Source organism: Ruditapes philippinarum, unplaced genomic scaffold, assembly GCF_026571515.1.
Source record: "Ruditapes philippinarum isolate M1 unplaced genomic scaffold, ASM2657151v2 ctg1274_1_1_1_1, whole genome shotgun sequence".
NCBI classification, from domain to species: domain Eukaryota; kingdom Metazoa; phylum Mollusca; class Bivalvia; order Venerida; family Veneridae; genus Ruditapes; species Ruditapes philippinarum.
Genome location: NW_026863688.1, coordinates 80,754 through 107,039, shown reverse-complemented (window position 1 = coordinate 107,039; position 26,286 = coordinate 80,754). Strand labels below are relative to the sequence as shown.

General features: G+C 30.4%; 2 protein-coding genes across 2 annotated transcripts in view; both read right to left on the bottom strand.

Annotated features, from left to right (window-relative positions):
- Positions 1-584, bottom strand: part of LOC132722994 (potassium voltage-gated channel subfamily H member 8-like) — a 118,652-nt gene extending 118,068 nt beyond the window's left edge. Inside the window, exon 1 of the mRNA XM_060707641.1 lies at positions 366-584. The gene's annotated coding sequence lies outside the window, so the exon portion shown is untranslated. The remainder of the gene's footprint in view (positions 1-365) is intronic.
- A 16,408-nt stretch (positions 585-16,992) lies between these two features.
- LOC132722993 (CD209 antigen-like protein B) lies at positions 16,993-19,839 on the bottom strand. The gene is made up of 2 exons (XM_060707639.1): positions 18,711-19,839; positions 16,993-17,436 (listed from the first exon to the last, which is right to left on the bottom strand). The coding sequence occupies exons 1-2, from the start codon at positions 19,652-19,654 to the stop codon at positions 17,289-17,291; spliced, it is 1,092 nt and encodes a 363-aa protein (XP_060563622.1). The 5' UTR covers positions 19,655-19,839; the 3' UTR covers positions 16,993-17,288.
- Positions 19,840-26,286: the final 6,447 nt, after the last annotated feature.

Sequence of the window (26,286 nt, the reverse complement as noted above, 5' to 3'; positions counted from 1 at the left end):
TTTATTTTTGACTTGTACATAGTACATCGCCATGTAAATAGATAAACAAAGCATTAGAAAACAAACAATATTAAAGTGGGGGAGAGGATAAAACGTCCTTGCCTTATGGGTATGTTAAAGAATACATTTATGTGTTTAGTAGTATTTTTTTTGGCAAACTCAGTTGATTTTTAATATTCATGACCAAAGATTCAAGTTTATTTATAACAGTATACAAATGAATACGGTATAGACTGATCCACCCCTCAGTTAGTTCAATCGTTTCAAAATTACATGATTTGCTCAATGCATATACATTTGTATTTCAAAAGTAAAACAATAAAGTCAAAGATGTTTTTGTTTAAGATGCACAACACATAGCATACCTCGTACAAGATCAAAAGTCCGATAAATATAATAGTCCGAGTCAATTCAAATAACCGGACACTGTGTAAAAACACACATTTAAACTTATCGCAACATTATGTTTAATTCCATTCATTGTGCGAAACAAGCACAAAGTTTACAAAAATCAGTGTTATAAATCCTCCATGTATTTATACGCGACACAGAGAGAAACAATAGTTCCTTAACAGAACAATAAAATACCACTGTAAGGCATTACTCGGAGACCTAACCTTCTGTACGAGTGAAATCGATTATTGCAAAAATGCTGGATTTTGTACGATTCAAGAATAACATCCGATATTTTGTGATGATTAATGTTAGAATTCCCAATTATGTCCCATAAACACCCGCGACTATCGATGACGTCACTTCAAAGCCCATAAATTCCCCGCGGCTATCAGTAACGTGGCTCGGATTTCAAATTCAACATGAAAGATTGAAGGATAACGATTATCTAATCCGACTTAAATATACTTTTTGCATGGTTTATTATAATTATTAAGTGCACCATTTCGTTATATTATTATCATAAATCGCCTCCCTTTTTTATATGCATGGACAAAGAAAAGTCAAAAATAAACAAAGAAACATAATAAATTTGTTTGTAAAATTTTGACTTGTGAAATTGTATAAATACATCTCCTTTAACTTAGAAACAAAATGGAGAACAAGGGCAAATTCATATTTGTAAAAAGGTATAAATAACCATTATTGTTATTCATAAACAGCATTACAAGTAATACTAGTAATCTACTTTTGTTATTTGCTTCATTGATTGTGATGTCATTTAAGGGAAATAGCTAACAATAGAGGCAAACTTCTGTAAAAAGAACTTTGCATACGCCTTTTTCATTAAATCCTTTTGGTTATAAACGAAGGACATTATCTGTGTTACAACAGCTGTCAAAAATTCATATATTTTAGAAAATATTAATTGCCGATCAATTCAAGGAATATTTAATTCTTATATACCCGAGGAATGTGTATTTCTTATAAAATTACGGGGAACGTTAATTGCAGATTCATTCGGGGAATGTTAAATGTATTTTTATTCGAGGAAAGATTTTTGCGCATAATTTCGGAGAATTTTGATATACAAATATCATCTGGGAATGTTTATTGCATATAACTTTAGTAAATGTTTATTTGCATAAAGCTTCTGTAAATGGTTATTCGTATATAGCTTCAATAAATGTTTATTGCATATAGTTTCGGTTATGTTTGTTTCATATGGCTCTGGGGGAATGTTTATTGTTTATAACTTCAATAAATATCTTTTGCTTGTTGTTTTAAGGAAGGTTTGTCGCATATTGCTTTACATAATGTTTATATATCGCATATACCTTAACGGAATGTTTATTGCATTTTGTCGCAATTTTTGGTTATTGCACATATTTTCAAGATGTATTAATTCCATACATATTCGAAGAATGGTTATTCAATATTGTTTCAGTGTTAATTGAATACAGCTTTAGTGACTGAGTATTGCATAAAGCTTAGGCGACTCTTTTTTGCTTGAAACTTAATGAATGTTTATTGCATACATATTATTAAAGTACACATCTGAATTTTGTTTTCAAGAATATTTTCATGAAATGACTTTCAGTCATTTGTCTTTTGTGTGTATAAGGGGGGGATTGGGAGTAATTAAATACTTTAGACATTGACATTTTAAATCATTATACATTTAAAATAGGAATCAATTTTCCCGGGTTTTTTTTTTTCCCAGACGCATTAAAAAACTTCCCTTTTTTGAAAATTAAAAATTTCCCAACATCCGGAATGAAGATCCTTTTTTGATTTCTTTTTTTGAGCATTAAATCAAACCCCAATTTTATTTTTAAAAGAAAATTTACAAAATGAAATTTTAAAATTTCACAATGTTGACGTTATAAATTTGAACGAATTAAACCACCATGCAAAAAACATTAGCGAATTTCCGGGGAAAACAATTCATCATTTTACTGAGCACTTCAAATCGGTTTAATGTTTTTGCTTTTATACGGATGTAGTATTCATAAGTGACATTGATTATTGAATTGAAATTTTGCCGGATTATGTTATCTAGATAAAATAAAAAGATCTCAGTCAGTTTTAACAGGAAACGTTTGCCTTGAACAATTTATTTCAACATTTCAAATCATAAGCTGTATAATAACATTACCTAATTTAAGATTTTGTTTCATTTTTATATAGGATTTTGTTACGACAAATATATAATTTTATAGTGCTTTGTCATGTTATTAAATTATAGGATTTTGTCTTGTTATATACAGAAGATTGTCTCGTTATATAAACGATTTGCCTTACTGTATAAAAGATTTCGACTTGATCAATTTATATAGATTTGGTCTTGTTATATATACGATCTGATTTGTTATATATAGGATTTTGTCTGGTTATACATGTATATAGGATTTTGTCTCGATATATATAGGATTTTGTCTCGTTATATAAAGGATTTTGTCTTGTTTTATATGCGATTTTGTCTCGTTATATATAGGATTTTGTCTCGTTATATATAGGATTTTGTCTCGTTATATATAGGATTTTGTCTCGTTAGATATAGGATTTTGTCTCGTTAGATATAGGATTTTGTCTCGTTAGATATAGGATTTTGTCTTGTTTTATATAGGATTTTGTCTCGTTAGATATAGGATTTTGTCTCGTTAGATATAGGATTTTGTCTCGTTATATATAGGATTTTGTCTCGTTAGATATAGGATTTTGTCTTGTTATATATAGGATTTTGTCTGGTTATACATGTATATAGGATTTTGTCTCGATATATATAGGATTTTGTCTCGTTATATAAAGGATTTTGTCTTGTTTTATATGCGATTTTGTTTCGTTATATATAGGATTTTGTCTCGTTTTATATGAAAATTTGTCTCGTTAAATATAGGATTTTGTCTTGTAATGTATAGGACTCTGTCTCGGTATATATAGGATTTTGTCTTGTTATATATAGGATTCTGTCAAGCATAAAATGCATTAGCAACTGTAATAGTAAATATCTTTCGTTATTAGATACGTCTGTTTAATTATATATATTTAACATATTATTGAAGGTCGTGAAGGCGGATATGTCAGAGCAAACAAAATGCTGTAATACAATTAATAAACGCAAAGATATAACTGTATCCTTAGCCTGTTGAATCTGCGGCCTTGTACTAAGGCATTTGATTTTTTACAGTCAGGAAACTCAGATTTTCAATATTAATTCACCAATTTAAAAAAAAATGGCACGTTTGTGTAATATCTTTTTTCTTCAAATGCCATTTAGCCTTTAGCCCCTTAAATATCGACTGCGTTGATACAAACTCTGTTGAATCTCAAATAGTCTCGTACATGTATGCATGACATTCAAGAGGAACTGAAAAAATGTCTAAAACGAAATAGCGAAAACTAAATAGTAACTTTGCCAGGATCTCTATAGTTACGAAGCGAGCACTCTGTCACTATCACAGGGGGACCACAACGAAACGCGCATCGGTTAAAAGATATGTTTGTTTCCAGTAAAACATATGTTGATATAATTTTCACATGAGGAAAATATTCAACAGGTTTTTTATTTTAAAAGGATGACAATACCAAAATACAATAATTCAACTGACAACAGTATAGAGCCTAGTCAGACTTTATTGATTAACAGGCTCTGTTACAACCAGTTTTGCAATAAAAACGAGTTTTGCAATAATTTTATTGCAAAACTAGTTGCGTTGATATGATCTTATTGCAATTTGATTACAACCGGTTTTGCAATAAAAACGAGTTTTGCAATAAAATTATTGCAAAACTCGTTTTATTGCAAAACTGGTTGTAACAAGGCTCGCCTGGTGCAAAGGCTTGTCACTTCTGGTTTAAGCATGGTAAACGTACATTGTTCTAGCATATCTATGAATGCAAGTGTTATGTTCTTCAATTTAATTGAAAATAGTAAGAAACAATATAATCTGACAAGTTAAAATAAAAGAAAGAGTGGATGAATTAGTTAAGATAAATAGGGTGAGGAACTTTCCTAGTAATTACATTAGTGCAAATCACTTGTGTTATCAAAGTATCGTAAATCAAATGGTTTTCAATTGTACAGAAAAGAAACACATACTACTTTGGTTTGTGTGAGATTGATTACATATAAGAAGAATACAGAACGATAGATTGTGAGCAAGAACAACACATTCCTTTTACTTTTTCTGCTGAAGTAGAGCTATATAGTATTTTAATTCTAGCAATTACGAGTAGATAAAAACAACAAAACAACAACAAAAATCTAAAAAAAAAATCTATACTTTGCAAATGAACAACGAATTAATACCGAAAAAATAACGCCCCCTTGCACCGATTTAAGCAGAATTCAAAATTATGATAAGAAAATAAAAACATGCGCAGATGTGTTCATCAACAGTATTAACTAATATTTCACATAATTCATATATTTTTAAAATTCTTTACTCATTTCGTCCCGTTATTTGACATACAAATGTATAAATACAGACAAGAAAGAATTTTTAAAGTAAAATTCAACATTCTGTTTAACGAACATCATCTAAAATATTAACGTACCAGATTAACCGGTATGATAGAATGTTTCATGTCAGTTGTGGACATTGCATTGAGGATATGATCTAAATGAAAACTGTAAGAACAGATTTATATATTAGTTTAAACACGATTCATTACTTGTTAATTCAGCTGAAATATTGCCAAGCCATTATATGATTGCGAAGTCAATTTTCAGGTCAGAGAACTTTAGATTCTATTAACTTAATCGCCTATTTATGTCCATGTTCAATATCTCTTAGGACGAATTGAACATCAGTTGAAAATCATTTATCGGAATTTAGCTACAGACTGTCCCAAATATCGCTCAGCAATCACTATCATAAAATCAAAGCACAGAAGGCGCTGAATTTGTTTGGGTCTCAGAATGTCAGAAAGGTGAAGGTTGTGAGATTATAAACCACTTTGTTTTTGTATAGTGCAACCAATGCTTTCCAGTGTTTTAACTGTAGAAAATTGGCTATAAGACTAATTGCAACACTGATATTCTATTCAATGTTTATTTGACTTTAATAAACGATTAAAAAAAATTTCCTTAACTGGGATTTGAAATCCAGACCTCTCGATTCCTAAGCGAGCGTGCAAACCCCTCGGCCACGGTGAAGTTATATGTTTATGGCCTGAAGAAAACCATATCATTCTAAATTAGGGTTTGTAACACTTATTATTTCGGCGCTAAACCTGTTGTTTAACACAGATGTAAATAATCATGGAGCTTACCATAAGCATGTATATCTATAAATAATAAAACAATATTATAAATCTTCGACCATTTGGGAACTTTTTTGCTTGAAAATCAATGCGCTTATCATTTGACAATCTTTACGCAGTGATCTCCCCTGAATTTTTCGGTGTTAGTGTACATATAAAGGGAAGTAACCGCTTCAAAAACCGGACTACTTTCGGCATTTTCAATTTACAGCATCAGGGTCTGAAATTTCGCTACCATTTCATTCCAACCCAAATCAAATATATCTGACAAACTTAACTTTATTAAAGAGATCATATTTTGCTCAAAGCTGAATGTCTCCAGATGAGTCAAACTATGTCAATAACATGTCTAATTTGAACAAAAGAATGAAAAAATATGTATGGGAATATGCGTTCCCTATTACAGGTTAAGTAAAGTTAGTCTTCTTAAAAAATAATGATGCCAGTTTCATTTTTAAAGACACTATAAACATGTTTTCATATTGTTACCACCTATAGTGTGTAGAATGTTAAACATATCTAATTTGTGTGAAGTCAAAATATGTTTATTTTATATTTAAAGAGAGATTGTGCAGCAATTATCAATATTTTTATTATAATTATATCTCAGGCGACTAAGACAGCATCCATTGCCAAAGATACATCAATTTACAATCGTAATATCAGCATGTTGATATTATATTTCTATCCCTCAGGTGGGTCATAAATCGACTGACACAACAAAATTACTTGATCATGTGTCAAAATATAGAATTTTTTCAAAATCACAGTGTCTGTTTCGAATAAAGGCACATAATTTGTTGAAATAGTTTTTCTCTACCTTAAGTCAAGTAAAATCTTATCACGAAAAGGGGTATGTTTTCCACTTTGTCATCATTATTTGAAAAAGTACCGTTACCATAAATGCTCATCCTTAAGGCAAAAAATATTCTTAAAAGAAAGTTAAATAAAATTGTTTGCATAACGCTGTATACATTGCTGTTATTTACTAAGCAGATGCTCTTGCAAAGAATTGGATGCATACACCTTTATGACAATATCCTTATACAATTTGAAAGGACCAGAAAGGAATCATTTTTAGCAAGTAAATTACCAATTCCGAAATACTGCCAAGAAAATGTGTATGAAAATTCTAAAGCTGATTGAAAAAAATCCCAGACCTGTTGGAGCCGAAACGATTTTAGGCATCACATTAAATTGACATCATTTATTACTTCTCACATTCAATTACGATATATGATATTAAAACAATTTTCATTTTCTAGGATTTCATTTTGCAGCGGAGTCTTAAAGAAGGATTGTCCGACTTATATCTAGGGTCACAGTCTCGTTTTCTATTCAATACTTATGCAAAACTGCAAACTTAAGACACAGTATGTTCACAGGGTGGTGTTTGAGCATTTAATTGTTTTGTACTGAAATTTTTATGACCAATTAGTATCGCTGATAGGGGACACATATAAAATGTAAGAAGTAGTATTATAAACTGTACTTCAACCAGCTGCTCTTTTATTGTCTTATTTTAAGGAAACTTGCAACTATATGATCTGTACATACTGGTTGCTTTTTTATAAAAAAATGCAGTCAATATGCTACAACGTTCTTAAGTATAAATGTACATCACTTTTGATCATCAAGAAAGAGCCTAGGTCACATAAAGCCCCTATATAAGACCAAAAGAAAGGCAACAGGTCCGAAAATGTTAACAACGTCATGCAGATGTAAAGCGTTATGATGTAAATGCGATACAAGTTTACAAACATAGACCGTTATTTAAGTTACATATATACATTATGATATATCTTCAGGAATAATCTATAATCATTATAATATGCACTAAATTATTAATAGTTCAATATATTATATCAAATTTATAACATCTCTGCCATTATTAACATACCATGCCTGATTACTTATTATCATTATCATCAAAGAACGTGTCATATATAGGTTTGATATATGGCTAGTTCTGTCCACAGGAGTATAGAAATTATACACAGCATACCATCCGTTAATAACAATGTCCTTCAATGATGCGGACATTATAATATATTGATGATGTGGTGAAAATAAAGTGTCCCCAACACCATTCTCATAAAGTGATGATTACATAGATATTGTAATTATCTTAAAAGGACTTTGCAAATCCCCCTACGAACGGAAGGCAATAAAAGTAATTGATATATAAAGCGTGAATTTCAATTATGGTTATAATTACATATTAGTGCTGTTGATGATGTTGTTGTTAGTTAGTTAGTTAAATTATTGAGCAATTACTGTCACCTTTTCAATAATGATAATGTAATAACAACCATTCAGTAAGCATGGAAATAGCCAACAGAGATTTGTCAAAATGACAAAAATTATTTTAAAAAGAAATGCATTGCTTCAAATTATTTATATTTCAGAAAAATATTCTTTTGTACAATTTGTCATGAACTTCTTTGACAACAGTGAAGAGTGAGAACTCCCCAATGTTTTATTTTACCTTTAAAATTAATCAGCCATAAACAAATGATAAAAAACAAACCGTGAATTTAATTTCTCCTTAACCACTTTTAAACTGACCTTTTAATTTCGAAGTTTAACCTTGAGGAATTCTAAAATGTGTGCCAATGTGCCAGCGTGCGTCGCTTTTATATAAATATTTCCCACCTTAAGTTGTAAAATACATGAAACATGTACAAAAATTTATATAAATATTTACCACCTTGTTGTAAAATACATGAAACATGTACATGCACGTGAAAAAGACACCTCAATACACACTACAAAATACGTGTCAAATCCGACACATAAAACAAATTTCAATTACGATTTTATTTCAAGTACTTAAAATATTTAAAACTTTGGCACACAATGCAATTTGGTATCATCAGACTTATCAGAGACAAATCAAGACATTTGTAAACTTCAAAACATTTCAAATCACTCGAAAACATTTTTTTCTTTAAATGATCCTTAAGATTCATACTGTTATATAGTTCCTCAAGTTGCATTTTTCTTTCCCTTTTACACATTCAATACCCAAACAACAGATACATTTTTGGCATAAATATTTGTCATTAACTGTTCTTAGTGGTTAAAAAACCTGTCTGTTACAAGAGGAAATTTTAGACAATTTCAGTAAAGTATAATTCATCCTACATCGTTTTGCAAATAAACATATCAATATGCACTTATGATTGAAGATATGTAAGTTACCCACTGAAATAAAGTTATAAAATTGTTAATGATTCATTTCTTAGGATCTAACAGAAACTAACAGTATGACAGAAGAAAATGAGAGACACAGGTAAAGAAAATAGAATAAAAAAATTAAATGCATAACTTTAGTGTTTTTAGTTCACCCTGATAACTGATGATAATAATTATTATTATTTTCTAATCAAACATAAGTAAGTCGCTAAAACAAACACATTTGACAACAGCCTCAAAAGTTATGATAATTGAAACCCGGGATTTATCCGTTCTTTTTTTCTAAGTCATAGAAATGTTGAAATTGTAAAATGGAGATATATAAATTGAAGAATAAGATAGTCAAACAGAAACCTTAAAGTACGCCCAAAAGAGCAAAATATCTCGGACTAGATTTAATTTGACAGTCTTTCTTGCAAGCTACTGTCCACGACCATCCTAGCACCGACTTTAACATAATTCAGAGGCAGAGATTGTTTAATATTGCAATATCTATGACCCTAAATATAAATATATTTATATATCGCATTGCTAATTGTATATGTATTGATAACATAAATGATAGTCATTGCGATGTATGAACATTATTCCCATATCAATAAGTTGTATGCTACACAAAAGTCATACAGGGATGCCGCAGTTGCCACTAACGTCGATGCAATTATGATTATACGTATGACAAAGGCAAGTGTGCATTATTTATGATTTGAGACAACGAGCTGTCAACAAAACATATCAAAGCCTGAATAGCGTTACCATCTTATTGATTTTCAACGTTATTTCTATACTTCACATTTAACAGAAATAATTAACAATTTATCAAAATGCAATGCAAAAAAAATGATAAATGATAAAAAAACTAACGGCATGTGATAAATTCTCGAAGCCGTCTTTATAGAATAATATGAGCTCACAATTCTGATTACCAGCTACAGTTTTATCTTTTTTTGATAAAAATATTATTGAATATACGGAAATGTCAACAATTATAATAATTATTATATGATGTAGCAGAATTATTGGTTTGCTTCCACATTTTTAAATTTGTTACACTTAATTCAATTCATTGGCTGTATGTGTAAAAAACAACAAGACAAATGAGCTACAAAGATTGATTTAATTACGTTTTCCCTTGGCCCTTGTGGCTGAGGGTTTGCCTTTACAGCTTGAGTAATCAAAATGGCGCTCCGTTAACCCAAACAAAACATGAAAATCTTTTTTCCTTCGTTATTTGATATTCAACCAATATATACGAACTGAAATATCTGTGAAATATATTGTTAGTTACTAAATGGACTTGGATACATTGACTGGAAACCGTTGATGCCTTATCGCTAAATTACTAGTAACTATTTCTGCACAAAGCTGCATACTTCATCAATGTAGTTACCAGGAGGACTTTGAAGAGATGATTTAGAAACCACCCTGGGAACATTTAATAAATTACTATCCCGTGCACAAAAATTATCAATCTCTAACGTTTTGAGTGGTTAAACACGTCTTTATCAAATAGTTTCCATTTATTCGGGGACAGTTTCTTGCTTAAATGATTGTTTATTGAATACAGCTTTTTAAAGTACACCTTTGACTGAATTTAGAATTTTGTTTTCAATACTATCATCATAAAATTATTTTCAGTCATTTGACTTTTGTGTACGTAAGGATGGGGGGGGGGGGGTTAATTAAATACTTAAGATATTGACATTTTAAATTATTATAAATTTAAAATAGGAATCAATATTCCAATATTTATACAAACGCATTATAAACGTGCCTTTAGTGAAAATTGAAAATACAACATCCGGAAAGAGCATACGTTTTTGATTTCAGTTTAAGCATTAAATACAACACAATTAAGCTGAAAGCAAACACAATATGAAATAATTTCAAACATGCCACAGAATGAACGAATTCACACCATATAAACATTAACAAATTCGGGAAAACAATGCATCACTTTACAGGGCGGTACAGTTAATTGCTTACACGGCTGTCGTATTCATTAGTGACATCGATAATTGAATTGAAATATCGTCGGATTATGTAGGATTCAAGGAGTGATAATCTAGATTAGATAAAAGATTTCCATCAGTTTTTACAGACAACATATAATAGTTTTGTCAAGCATAAATTTATAAGCACATATAATGTAAAGTATCGTTTAGTTATAAGTATGGTAAATATACATGGAAGGTCGTAAAGGAGGACATTTCAGACCGAACAGAAAGTTGAAAAGCAATAATATTACTGTATCCTAAGTCTGTTGTACTGAGGTAAACACTAATGTATTTGATTTTTTCCACTTATTAAACAAATTTGAATAGTTTTTATTTGTATTTGAAACTCAGAATTTCAATGATAAACATTCACTAATTTTTAAAAACTTTGGCACATTTGTATGCATATTTTTTCCTTTAATTGCAATTTATGCAATCTTTTAGCCCCTTAATTATCGACTGCGTTGACACAAACTCTGTTAAATCTCAAAATAGCCTCGTATGCATGGCATTCATTAGGAACTAAAATCCAGTAGATGAAAAACATGAAAAATGTCTAAAACAAAATAACGAAAGCTAAAAAATACCTATTCCAGGATCTCTATACTGACGAGGCGAGAACTCTGTCTCTATCACGGGGGACCAACTTCATATGAATCGTCGTCCTGAGCATCGGTTTAAAGATATGTTGGTTTCCGGTAAAACATATGTTGGTTTAATTTTCACATGAGGAAACTATTTATCAGTTTTTTTTTTAATTTTTAAGGATGTCAATACCAAAATATAAGAATTTAACAGACAACAGTTTAGAGCCTTGCCAGACTCTATGGATTTGAAGTCTGGCCTGTCTCTATACTGGTGACAAAGACTTGCCACTTGTGGTTTTAACATGCTTATCGTTTCTTTTTTAGCATGCTAAGAACGAGGGATATAATAAGTAAACAAGCATTATCTTTGAATGCAGTTATCATGTTCTTCGATTGAATTGAAAATAGTTAGAAAACAATATAATCTGACAAGTTGAAATAACAAAAAAAGTAAATAAATTAGTTTTGATAAATAGGATGGGGAACTTTCCTAGTAATTACATTAGCGCAAATCACCTTTGTAATCAAAGTATCGTAAATCAAATGTATTTCAAGTGTACAGAAAATACTTGTTTTCTTTTGATTGATAAGGCATAAGAAGAATACAGAACGGTAGAAAGTGAGCAAAGAACAACACATTTCTTTTTACTTTTCTTTGCTGTAACATACTGATCATTCTTCATCAAGAACAAGAAAAAAATATATTGTATTTTAATGTTAAAAGAAAAAAAACAACAAATAATCAAAATGATATATTTTTCAATTGAACAACGAATAAATAGCATGCTTAGATACTAAATTTTATATTTCCTGCACTATTTCTGCAATCGAAGAGACAAAATATCAAAGTGTCTTTTGCAATAAGGAACAACTCGGACTTATGTCCTCGCATTTTATTATAATCCTGATTGACTCGGAACTCCGCGATTCCATCAACCTGTAAATTATTTTAAAAAAAATTAGAACAATGGTTTTCATTATTAACAGTTTAGTTTTTAAGGAAACTCATTTACACCCCTATCCTTAGTACATTTTCAACAGCTACAATTCTTCCCGTATTAAGTTTGACTTTATTTTGGAAAACAATGTTTGCTTATTGAATCATATATCGTTAATTAATTGTTTTCATACCTTATAAAACATCCAAAAAGGTCAAACTGAAAACTGTTGCAGACTCAATTTGATTGATCACGTTCATGGATGGTAGATGTAAGTGTAGGCTATTACCGCCCCCCCCCCTGCACCGGTTTAAGCAGAATTAAAAAATGATGACAATTAGGAACATCCGGAATTCCTAATCAGTATTAACTAATATTTCACATTATTCAAATATTTTTGAAAGTTATAACTCATTTCGTATCGTTATCGGACATACAACTGTTTAAATACAGACGAGGAAGGATTTATTACAAATAAAATGCATTTCTGATAAACGAACATTTTTGATTAATGTACAAGATTAACCGGTATGATAGAATGTTTCATGTCTTTTGTGCTTTGCATTGATGATATGATCTAAATGTTATCTGTAAGAACAGACTTATACATGTATATTAGTTTAAACACCATTCATTTCTTGTTAATTCAGCTGAAATATTACCAAGCAACTGTGTAGCCATTATATGATTGAGAAGTCAATTTTCAGGTCAAAAATTTTTAGATCTATTAACTGAATCACATATTTATGTCCATGTTCAATATCTCTAAGGACGAATGGATCATCAGTTGTTATCATGAAAATGAAAATCATTTATCGGAATATAGCTTCAGACTATCCCAAATATCGCTCAGCAATCACTATCAAAAACCGGAATAAGTAAAATTTAATTCTAACCCAAATCAAATATACGTATATCTGAGAAGCTTGACTTTTTTTTAAAGAGATCATATTTTGCTCAAAGATGAAAGTCTCCAGATGAGTTAATCTATTTCAAGAATGTGTCTTATTGAACAAAAGAATAAACAAATATGTATGAGAATATGCGTTCCCTATTACAGGTCAAGTAAAGTTGGTCTTCTTAAAAATAATAATGCCAGTTTCTTTTTTAACGACACTGTTTTCAAATTGTGACCACCTAAAGTGTCTAGAATTTTAAACATATCTTTGTATGAAGTCAAAATATCCTTATACGATTTGAAAGGGCCAGAAAGAAATCATTTCTAGAAAGTAAATTATCAATTCTGAAATACAGTCAAGAAAATGTGTATGAAAATTCTAAAGCTGATTGAAAAAAAAATGAAACATATTTCAATTGAGAATAAAGCCAATCATATGTTGTTAAAAATTTATGATTTACCAAAAATTATGAGTGTATTTCATACTAAACTTAATAATAGCAAAACATAACTAAACCCTCATTTTATATCTTTATTTCCATAAAGCGTGTTACAAATGAGCAGTTTTTTAACTTGACAATATCTATTAAAAAAATTACATGCATTCAAACATTGCAGAATTACGCCCCTTTTCTACGTTCCTTTTACTTAAAGATCCTGTATGTTTTGTGATTGATCTTGCTACTGTGTGTGTACCACACTTGCAAAAAATTATATATGTAAATAATTATGCAAATAAAACAATTGTCAAACATTGAAGAATATGTAAAATTTGTACTCCAAATATTTGTACACATTATATTTAATTAATAAGTTATATGCATTCCTTTCTTATTGGAAAATTTGACTTAGAATTTATAGAAAATCAATTTCTAATTACCTCTCTTTACATGAAATGTTAAATTCGGTAATATCTTTATAAATAATGCTTATTGGAACTTACAATATTGACAAATCTTAATTTGAGCATCATATTTATAAAATAAAACCATGAAAAAACCGTGTTACAGGATCTTTAAATATTAAGCACTGAGATAAGTACAATAAGCTGCCCGCGAACACAGGCCTTGTCGAATGAAATTTTCACTTTTTCACCATCCGGATTCATTTATTGATAAAACCTATACATGTACATGTCTTTAAATAATTGAGCTGTTTTAAAGATACCAACGGTAGAAAATGAAAAAGTTTTCTCATTACAAGTCAAAGAGAAATATACATGTAATGACTGAAAAATGAATGAACAAAGGCTCGGTCATACAAGTTAAAATTTTACAATGATATAAACTAACATTATAATTTAGTCATACAGCTTATATTGTACAATGATACAAACTAGCATTATAATTTAGTCATACAGCTTATAATTTTACAATGATATAAACTAACATTATAATTTAGTCATACAGCTTATAATTGTACAATGATACAAACTAACATTATAATTTAGTCATACAGCTTATAATTTTACAATGATATAAACTAACATTATAATTTAGTCATACAGCTTATAATTTTACAATAATACAAACTAACATTATAATTTAGTCATACAGCTTATAATTTTACAATAATATAAACTAACATTATAATTTAGTCATGAAGCTTATATTGTACAATGATACAAACTAGCATTATAATTTAGTCATACAGCTTATAATTGTACAATAATACAAACTAACATTTTAATTTAGTCATACAGCTTATAATTTTACATTGATACAAACTAACATTATAATTTAGTCATACAGCTTATAATTTTACATTGATACAAACTAACATATCTTACAAACTAACATTATAATTTAGTCATACAGCTTATAATTGTACAATAATACAAACTAACATTATAATTTAGTCATACAGCTTATAATTTACATTGATACAAACTAACATTATAATTTAGTCATACAGCTTATAATTTTACATTGATACAAACTAACATTATAATTTAGTCATACAGCTTATAATTTTACAATGATATAAACTAACATTATAATTTAGTCATACAGGTTATAATTGTACAATAATATAAACTAACATTATAATTTAATCATACAGCTTATAATTTTACATTGATACAAACTAACATTATAATTTAGTCATACAGCTCAAAATTGTACAATGATACAAACTAACATTATAATTTAGTCATACAGCTTATAATTTTACATTGATACAAACTAGCATTATAATTTAGTCATACAGGTTATAATTTTACAATGATACAAACTAGCATTATAATTTAGTCATACAGGTTATATGTGTACAATGCTATAAACTAACATTATAATTTAGTCATACAGCTTATAATTGTACAATGATACAAACTAACATTATAATTTAGTCATACAGCTTATAATTGACCAATGATACAAACTAGCATTTTAATTTAGTCATACAGCTTATAATTTTACATTGATACAAACTAACATTATAATTTAGTCATACAGCTTATAATTGTACAATAATATAAATTAACATTATAATTTAGTCATACAGCTTATAATTTTACATTGATACAAACTAACATTATAATTTAGTCATACAGGTTATATGTGTACAATGATACAAACTAACATTATAAGTTAGTCATACAGCTTATAATTTTACAATGATACAAACTAACATTATAATTTAGTCATACAGCTCAAAATTGTACAATAATATAAACTAACATTAAAATTTAGTCATACAGCTTATAATTTTACATTGATACAAACTAGCATTATAATTTAGTCATACAGGTTATAATTTTACAATGATACAAACTAGCATTATAATTTAGTCATACAGGTTATATGTGTACAATGATATAAACTAACATTATAATTTAGTCATACAGCTTATAATTTTACAATGATACAAACTAGCATTATAATTTAGTCATACAGGTTATAATTGTACAATAATATAAACTAACATCATAATTTAGTCATACAGCTTATAATTTTACAATGATATAAACTAACATTATAATTTAGTCATACAGCTTATAATTGTACAATAATATAAACAAACATTATAATTTAGTCATACAGCTCGAAATTGTACAATGATACAAACTAGCATTATAATTTAGTCATACAGCTTATAATTGTACAATAATATAATCTAACATTATAATTTAGTCATACAGCTCGAAATTGTACAATGATACAAACTAACATTATAATTTAGTCATACAGCTTATAATTTTACAATGATACAAACTAACATTATAATTTAGTCATACAGCTTATAATTGTACAATAATACAAACTAACATTATAATTTAGTCATACAGCTCAAAATTGTACAATGATACAAACTAGCATTATAATTTAGTCATACAGCTTATAATTTTACAATGATACAAACTAACATTATAATTTAGTCATACAGCTTATAATTGTACAATGATACAAACTAACATTATAATTTAGTCATACAGCTTATAATTGTACAATGATACAAACTAACATTATAATTTAGTCATACAGATTATATTGTACAATGATACAAACTAGCATTATAATTTAGTCATACAGCTTATAATTGTACAATGATACAAACTAACATTATAATTTAGTCATACAGCTCGAAATTGTACAATGATACAAACTAATATTATAATTTAGTCATACAGCTTATAAATGTACATCGATATAAACTAGCATTATAATTTAGTCATACAAGTTATTATTGCACAATGTTACAGACTAAGATTATAAAATTCAGTGCTAAAAGTTGTACAATGATTGAAACTGGTATTATAATTTAGTCATACAAGTTATTATTGCACAATGTTACAGACTAAGATTATAAAATTCAGTGCTAAAAGTTGTACAATGATTGAAACTGGTATTATAATTTAGTCATACAAGTTATATTTTTACGTTGATTCAGACTAGCAAGATTATTAAGTCATACATGTTATAACTGTACAATAAGTTAAACTAAAAAAGCTTTTTAATGACCAAAAAGGTTCAATAAGCCTTAGCCTTGAATCAAACATATGTACTGATGTTCAAAACTTAATATCCATCTTGACATCTTTTTTACAAATAAAACGGAAACTGTTGTAACATGTAGTGTCAAACCATAGATCGCCGGAGCTTTCCATAAAAGCACAATTCTGTCTAGTACCTCCATTGGGTTGACCGGTTGTAAACTTTCTGAAAATATAAACAATATCTACTTTTATAAAAATAAATTTTCTTTCTTATTTTCACGTTTGATGTTACATACTGATCATGAAAATCACAAACAGACTAGCGCGTATGTAAGTATAAAAAAGATTAATCCTTGTATATAGGTTTTATATTGGTATTCACAACTAAGTACACAATGGAATAAACGTCTAATCAATTACATACAGTCTGGAAATGGATCAGAACTTTTAACTTAGAAGCTATCGTCGCTTCCTTCTACTAATACATGGCAACATTTTCTACATGACAAGTGATTTCTTTACCACATGGTTTCGCATAGTTGAGAAAATAAAGGTGAATATAGCTTAGGCTTTTCAAAACAGCGCATTTTTATAGGAAGACCATTTAGTGTATGATTCACAAGAAAACAATTAATGTGCCTAATAAATTTTGAGTAGGCTACTGGATAAAAATAGCAAACCTTTCAGAAGTATAAAGTCGTGATTAAACTCTATCGACCATATATATAGTCAAATTTTATTTATTATGCTAAAATACTAAAATAATATTTAATAACTTCTACGGACTCTTTTTATGGAATCGATTTTCCTTACTTATCGATATATATTATCGTATCGACGGTTGAGAATAGACGATGAATCGATATCGCGACTTCCGATTGCAATTACGTATTAAATGACAAAATAAAGTTCATATTCAGTTTAACATTTAATGCTTAATTGTTTTGATAAACAGGTCATCACTAGTAATGATGCAAAAGTATTTAGATATTTTCAGTCTGTTAAAAAACATGAGCATAATGTCCATTATGTAAAAATCTACAAAATGATGTCGACATGTTTCCAAGGCAACCGTCATCGGAAATGAGTCAGAAACTGCGGACGTCTTAGCTGTAATAAGCGGTCACCTTTATATACCGTGTCTATGACTGACCGCAAGAAATTTTATTATAAGTACCCAGTCTATCGCATGACTGTTTAATATCATCAATCATATCGTAGATATTTTTTGTTACACATGTAATTGTATCTATAAAAAATCATTACTGCGGGAAACAAAGTAAAACAGTACAAGGTAAACTTTTACTAGTAAAATAATTATCAATTATTGAGTACCGCTCAAGTCGGTGTTAGGGGTCGTGAGGGATATTGCACATTTTTTATTATCCCTTATGTTCAGTCTCAATCAAACCGAGTTTGCAATTTTCATGTAATTATATTGTGATTAATGCTTGCGAGGGATCAATCTTTTCCTAGATTGTTATCAAATATACGTACGTGAATGATGCAGGTTGACCAGTTCTTTCTGATATCCAAGTACCCTCCTCCTTCTCGTCAGAATAACCGATCCATACATGACGATGACTTCTTTCTAACATATCGAAAAAAATATTCTCTGCTTCATTTTCACTGTCGGACAAGGTTGCTCCTAGACGCTTACAATGGACACGAGCTTCACTGAACGTTTTTATCTCATTCACATACAAATAACAATACGATAAATATTTTGTCCAGTCCGATGGGCATGTATAGTCATAGTTTATCAATTTTGCAGAAATTAAAACATTTAAAAGTTTAGCTTGAGTTTCTTTTAAAGTTTCTATTTCTCTCTGCTGGGCACTTATCAACTTCTCTGTGGTGTCACTCTTTAGAGACACTTCGTTCATATCTTTCACATTATTTGTGATTATTTCGTCCAGTTTGCTAATTTTTGTTTGGATTGTGTCATCAATTTTTGCATTGATCACTTCTAGATTGCTTTCCATTTCTTCTTTGTCATCTTTGAGTTCGTTTTTAAGCTCTGAGAAGTTCTGATTTAGCAGACCAGTTTGTTCATTCACTAGACCCGTAAGTTTTTCCACTTGATCTCTTGTCCATTGTTTCTCCCTATTAAGTCCTAAGGACACTAGTATTCGGCTTGACTTTAGAAGTTCAGCACGTTTTGTAGAACTAGTCTGCTTCTCTTTTCCTGTCTGTTGATGCAGTGTGGGACACATTTGATCCTTGAAATTTATCATAGAATTGTTAAGTTCATCGAAATCTTGTTGCAATGACACAAACATATCTTTTGCCAGTTCCTTGTCAGCACTTACTCGTGATTCAACAACGCTCATTCTTTTTTCGATTATATCAAATCTGTCTCTCCGTTTTGCATTCACCACTAAAACACATAATGATAAAAAACAGAGACTTTTCATTGCACTTCCCATTACATTATACATCGTTTTATATATGTTTACTTTAAAAAGTCTTAAAAATACAAATGTATAGTGAAACGTTTAATGTCTTAGAATAACAGCTTCTTATAAACTATCAAATACACTTTTGAGAAGAAATCAACTATGAGTTAGCGTTCGCAGTTCGGCAATGTTTGATGCTATCTGCTTTTTTAGATATATATCCTGGCAACATTACAGAATACCGTATTTCTCCTTAAAATCTCCCCATCACTACCCGGTCAGGACAATGCCCGCCATGTATTATTTATTTGAAACTTAATATTCATTTAAAACTAACATATTTTGCAAAGACAAAAAAGAAATAAACAGTTAATTGATGAAAGTAATTTTGCATATGTTGTATGTGTATAACTGCAGGTTTTAGACAATAAGAAAACGTCTAAATTTATTCTGGGCGTATATTACCAAAGTCGTAACATTGTCATCTACTTAAGACACTTGGAGTGAAGATAAGTTTAAACAGAATTTCAAAACGTTTTAAAATTATGATACTTTATGGAGCTTTTTTAAACGTTGTCAAAGTAGCGGAAAACAAGTTTTATGTTTAAGACACGTGACCATGCAGGTCGTAATAATATTCAAAAAATATTTTGACGTACGGTTTGCCAAAAAAAATAAAAATAAATAAAATAGCAATGGTGTATACAAGCTTGGATCAAGAAGAGGAGCCAAGTATCTGTATCATCTAAATAAATAAAATAAAATAAAACATATAGAACAGTGCGATGGGAAGGTGCTTATATTAGAAGATATACGGTTCTTGTTTGAGATACGTTAACATCACAGTATCTTACGGAAACTGGTTTGGAGCAATAATGTCGACTGTCGAAATGATGTTGCAACGTGACATAATGTAAAGTGTAAGCTGATATCTATATCACGTTTATAATTTTGATGCAACATTCAAATCTTGTATGGCATATAGTGCGTGGACCTGTATTACAATACCATGCATTACGTCGTGTCGTGCGTCGCGTGATTGTCGAATGAATATCTACATTAAATGTGGCACAAACTGGATATCGTAGCTTGGCTTTTTTATTTTTTACATTCACATCGTGGGAAAAGCATTCAAACAGAAACAACAGCCAATAAAAACAGCACATGTTTTGTCAGAACAGATATGAGATTTATTCATTTATCTCAGATTTCTCAGAAGAAGGTTAATAATTTTTTTCTTCTACCAATTTGTGGCAAGAACGCAAGTTTTCTTATACCAGTGCTTGTTTATGGAAAGCCATACCTGTCTGATATATTGTTCTTTTTCAATATGAATAATATGTTTGTTCACTTGGACAATATATGAATTAAAAACACTTTCTTATCAAACCGGAAACCATTATATAAATCCACAGTTACAATATGTGAAACCATGCATACAGTCAGTTTATGAAACCAAGGTAGCTTGATTTTCTCAATATATGATACTAATTCTTCTATTCTACTATATGATACTAAAGTAGCAATATATTGAACCAGATATCCTTATATGAATCCGAATTATCAATATATGAATTCATTTTTCAATATATAAATCATGTCGTCAATGTATGAAATCAAAGTATCAACATCTAAGTTGATTTTGGCAATACATGTATATGATACCAATTCTTCAATATATGGTGCCAAAGTAGCCATATATGGAACCAAATGTTCCATATATGAATCCGAATTATCAATATATTTTTTATTTATTTTCCAATATATAAAGTCATGTCAACAGTGTATGATATCTAAGTTGATATTTTGGCATTATATGATACCAATTCTTCAAAATATATGGTACCAACGTTGCCATGTATGGAACCAGATGTCCTTATTTGAAATTCATTTTCACAATGCATATTGTATATTGATGTGTCCCAGGTAGCAGGCATTAATCAATAGTTTAACTGTGAACTGTGTAATAATTACTTATTTAGAAAAACTTACCTACATGAACTTTCCTTTATCAGTAAGTTGAGAAATCCAGTACCAGTTGTTGACTTTAATTTGGCATAAAATGAAAAATGAACTGTGCATTGACTTTTAAACAACACACTTTAGCTCATTTAAACAGGTTATACCAATGGTATTAGCTGCTGGTACTTTATGTGTAAGAAATCCTTATCCGTGACACTTTAGCTGTAATTGTTTGTAAACAATCCTTTTAATCTTGACTTTAAGCTGTCATAATTCCTTAAATGTTTGTATTTTTATGTAAAGTCTGATTTCCTCAGTTGAAGAATGTAATTCTCTAACAAACTGCCAAGTAACTTTGTTAAAATCCACATATTTCACTGTATTTTCCTTCAAATGTAATTTTCATGTGTTGGAAATTTACTGGACGCCGCCATTTTGTACTTTGCATTATTGGCTATTTATAGCTGTTGCATCGGTTAGTTTCTGTAACCACTAAGTAGGCAGAGGATGTTCCGTTTTGGTACGCAAGAAATAACATCACAAAAGGTAGAGAATTTTTGGAAATAGTCATTATTGTATTTGCTTATAGCTCTATTATTGTAAAATTTTCCTCCATTAAAGTTAAGTTCAGTCCGATCAGTTTATGATCGTTTCCGATCATTTTTTTCTGACAGCCGTCAACCATTTTTGGTTGTTGATCGTTTTTCTACCATTCCAACCACTTTTGGGCTGTGGTTGGGCGTTTTCATATAAATACGGCGAAATCAGCCGTTTGAGTCAGTCAAGTCTTGTCTTTCTTAGAAGCAGCATTCCTTTACGCTGTCTTTGACTCTTAGAAAATTTGAAACATTAGAAATTTTGGCGGCCATTTAACTTATCGTATAAATTCGTCTGCGGTCTAGCGCCATTAATTTTAGTAAGCAAGATTCTTTATAGAAAGACGATTTATTTACAAGATACTCATTTTATAAGAATTTACATCATAATTTGTTACTGTCTCACATTATATAATTAATATTTATTGACTTTGAACATTATTTTTCTGCTGTTATTGATGAATGATATAAGCGGCTACGGTTCACTGACTTGCATATATTTTTATGGAACGCCGTTAACGTCTTGATTTAGTACGCGATAATATCAGTGAAATTTTGATTTAAATGCATCCTGTGCTGTACTATAGTAAATTATTCATAAGTATGATAAGTCAACAAACTCATAAGTTGTAATAACATCTTAATAACTGAATTCTGTGTGTATTTAATTACAAATGAACACTGCTCATCATTTTAGTTTTTTACTTTGAATAATTGTGACAGTTGCTGCTATAATAACTTATATATTATATTGTGTGTTGACATTTAATTATCTATACACAAAATAAATTTTGTTGAAGTGTTACATCTGATTTGTTCTACATTTTTAATATACATAAATTATCTGGTTCAACTGCTAGTAGAGGACTCATCTTCAAAGTATTTGCCTTATTAATTCGAACCATTAGTACAGTAACGTCCCTATAAGATTGCAAAAGAAAGCGCTACCAAATATAGATCAACAAACAATTCCTGCTAAAGCCCTGTACTGCCGGTGTAACATTAAATTTTGACCCTGTTGAGAAATGACCCTGAGGGTCATTTTTCAACGTTGATAATTGACCCTGGGTCATTTCTCAACGGTCACGGGTCAATTCTCAACGTTGAATTTTGACCCACCCATTAAATTTTGATCAGTAATGTGAAGGTATTGAAAAATGACCCCGGGACGTTGAAAAGTGACCCAAATTTTTTGATATTTGGAATGTAAGTTTTAAGGTTAAAGTGCATGGAGGTATGAAACGTCAAAAACGCATTAATGGGTAAACTTAAAGCCTGTTGGTGCGTCCGTCCGTTGTTTCCACAGATTGCATTACCTTTAAATCTAATTTATTGTTCTTTATGTGGGTAAAACAAATGAAAAATACAGTTCAGCAACATTTGGGGAATATATATTAAAATCGTGCAATAAAATCGAAGTATTTAAGTTATGAGACGTCGCATGAAACAGGTCATTAATGAACGAGCGTAAATGAGTCATTTTTATTTCGCTGACATTAAATGATATCTCTATACAGACGGCAAATGTCATAATTATGTGTCTGTCCCTTACTCTTATTCCATTTACGCAGCATCCTAAGTTGGGGCTTGATTTTTGTGTGTTTTGTTTTGTAGTTTAAAATTAATCTTATTTTTAATACATCGGTGAAAATTTAAGTGAAATATGTTATTTAAGGTTTGGAAAATTGAAGAAAGTATTTGGCACCCACCTTGTTTTAAGATTACCTTTACATAATGGTGTACCCCGTCTGTCAAATGGTGCCCAGCTTATCAACTGCAGCTATTCAATGATATTTAACCTACTTTACTCCGAGGACATCAATTCCAACCATTATTCCTTGATATATGAATCGAGAGTCTTACTCCCCTATAAACAAACATGAATTGTCCTTCGTACGGTGTACTGTTAGGGCCATCGCGTTTTCTCTGAGGACGGAAAACGCGAAACATGACAGTACGATGGTGACAGTACGACAATACGATGGTGACAGTACGACAGTACGATGGCGATGCACGACAGTACGATGGTGATAGTCCATCGTACTGTCGTAGTGTCACCATCGTACTGTCGTACTGTCACCATCGTACTGTCGTAGTGTCACCATCGTACTGTCGTAGTGTCACCATCGTACTGTCGCCTTCCGTTAGCGCATGAACGGCAGCCAAGATTCCTACCACTGCCTGCAAGCTCAGTCTGTCGAAGAAAACATTCAATGTGTAGTTTTTTCGTGGAAAATCCATAGGCTTGGAACCATAAAAGAATGTTTACTTGTAAGTAACTGTATCAGTGTGAACGGGCTGAACAAGCATTTTTAGTATTTACAGTAATTAGCATTTTTTCTGCATTGGCGTAGGCAGTTGGTTCGAATCCCATGCTAGGAGGTGTTATTTTGAAGCATCTTCAAAATATTTTTGACATGATAACCATAATTACATAGTAAATACTTCAATCTGTCATTGTCGTAGTAACGTGTTGAGTAACTCACTTTTTGTTGCCATTAAAATCTATAATTTCTAATCTTTTAGCCCGAATGAGCTAAAATTCCAACTTGTGTCCAGTCAGGTTAATTTGATGTGTATGAAATTAATACATAGTACTAACCACGCAAGGACGCCACTGTTAGCTAACGTTAAACATTTGGCTTATTCAAACTCGAATTGAATTTGCCTTAATATGAAATTGTCTCACTCGTGAATTAATGTATATTGAGTAATGTAGCCGTCTTACATTTCAGGTAACAATGTCTTTAAGAATAAACGTTTCAGGAAGGCTTCAACAATAACATTATATATATACAGGCAATTTGAATCGCCTTCAAAATTAATAGAAACAATTTATTTAAAATGTACCTAAATAGTCACTTCCACCTGTCTTTGATTCCAGTGTTGGCGTCTTTTCAACTTTAACTGATTTAGTTTCCTTTTCAATTGACGGACACTAATATTATAAAGAAAACGTACAATAGCTTGAACAAGAGCTGTCAGTAGGACAGTGCGCTCGACTTTTCGTGTTTGCCAATAAACAAGCAATTAAAGTTAAAACATGTATCTTTAAAGGATGAGGGCAATATTCAATGTATTTTTTGAATTAAAAAGGGGCATAATTCTGTCAAAATCTTGACAGAGTTGTGTACTCCTGTCTGTTGATGGATGTCATGATGGCAAGTAAATATGATTTAGTTTCAAAGCAATATCTCAAAACTGTTTTGAAATCAAATGAGGTGGAACGAAATACTTAAGCAATTATTATATGTCGATCAAGGTCCTTAAGTTTTTTAAAGTAATGCGTGACAGAGTTATCATCTCTTGTCTATAGATAGGGGTAATGATTAAAGCAGCATTCAAAGTTTCAAGCACCATCTCAAAGGGTTGGGCATAATTCTAACACTCGAGACACTTATATATACTCTTGTCTTTTGATTAGGTCTTCATGGTAAGTACATATCTTTAGTTTAAAAGCTGTATTTGTAACGGTTTTGAAATAAAGTGAGGTGTTAACCAAGCCCAATACACTTTGTAAGTCCAAAAAGGCTCATAATTCTGTCAAAAATCTGACAAGGAATTTGATACCGACGGCCGAGACAAGAAGTCTGATACCGACAGCCGTGACAAGAAGTCTGATACCGACAGCCGTGACAAGAAATTTGATACCGACGGCCGAGACAAGAAGTCTGAAACCGACGGCCGTGAGAAAGTCTGAAACGACGGCCGAGACAAGAAGTCTGATAACCGACAGCTCTGACAAGAAATTTGATACCGACGGCCGAGACAAAAAGTCTGATACCGACAGCCGTGACAAGAAGTCTGATACCGACAGCCGTGACAAGAAGTCTGATTATACCAGACGCAATAATAAAAGAAAGCAACAAGAACAACAGAATATTCCATTTAAGAAAAGAAGAGTGTACATAGATGAAGAAAGTGAAACTGACGATATCGAAATAAATCGCATAGATCCTAGTACTTATATGTCATTTGATCCTGCAGGGCCTTATTGGCAAGATAAAAACTGCCAGATTTTCAACATAAAAGTCAGAAATTATCATAAGCATATAAACAGTAGACCAATGCTTTCAACTTCACAACCGATAAACACTCCTCGGATGAGAGGTGATG

Bases quoted from the DNA above. Each gene is read 5' to 3' on its own strand.
- LOC132722993 (XM_060707639.1), bottom strand. From the start codon at position 19,654: ATGTATAATGTAATGGGAAGTGCAATGAAAAGTCTCTGTTTTTTATCA. The intron at 17,437-18,710 runs GTACGTATATTT...TTATATTTTCAG, and splicing joins GGTCAACCTGCATCATTCAC to AAAGTTTACAACCGGTCAAC.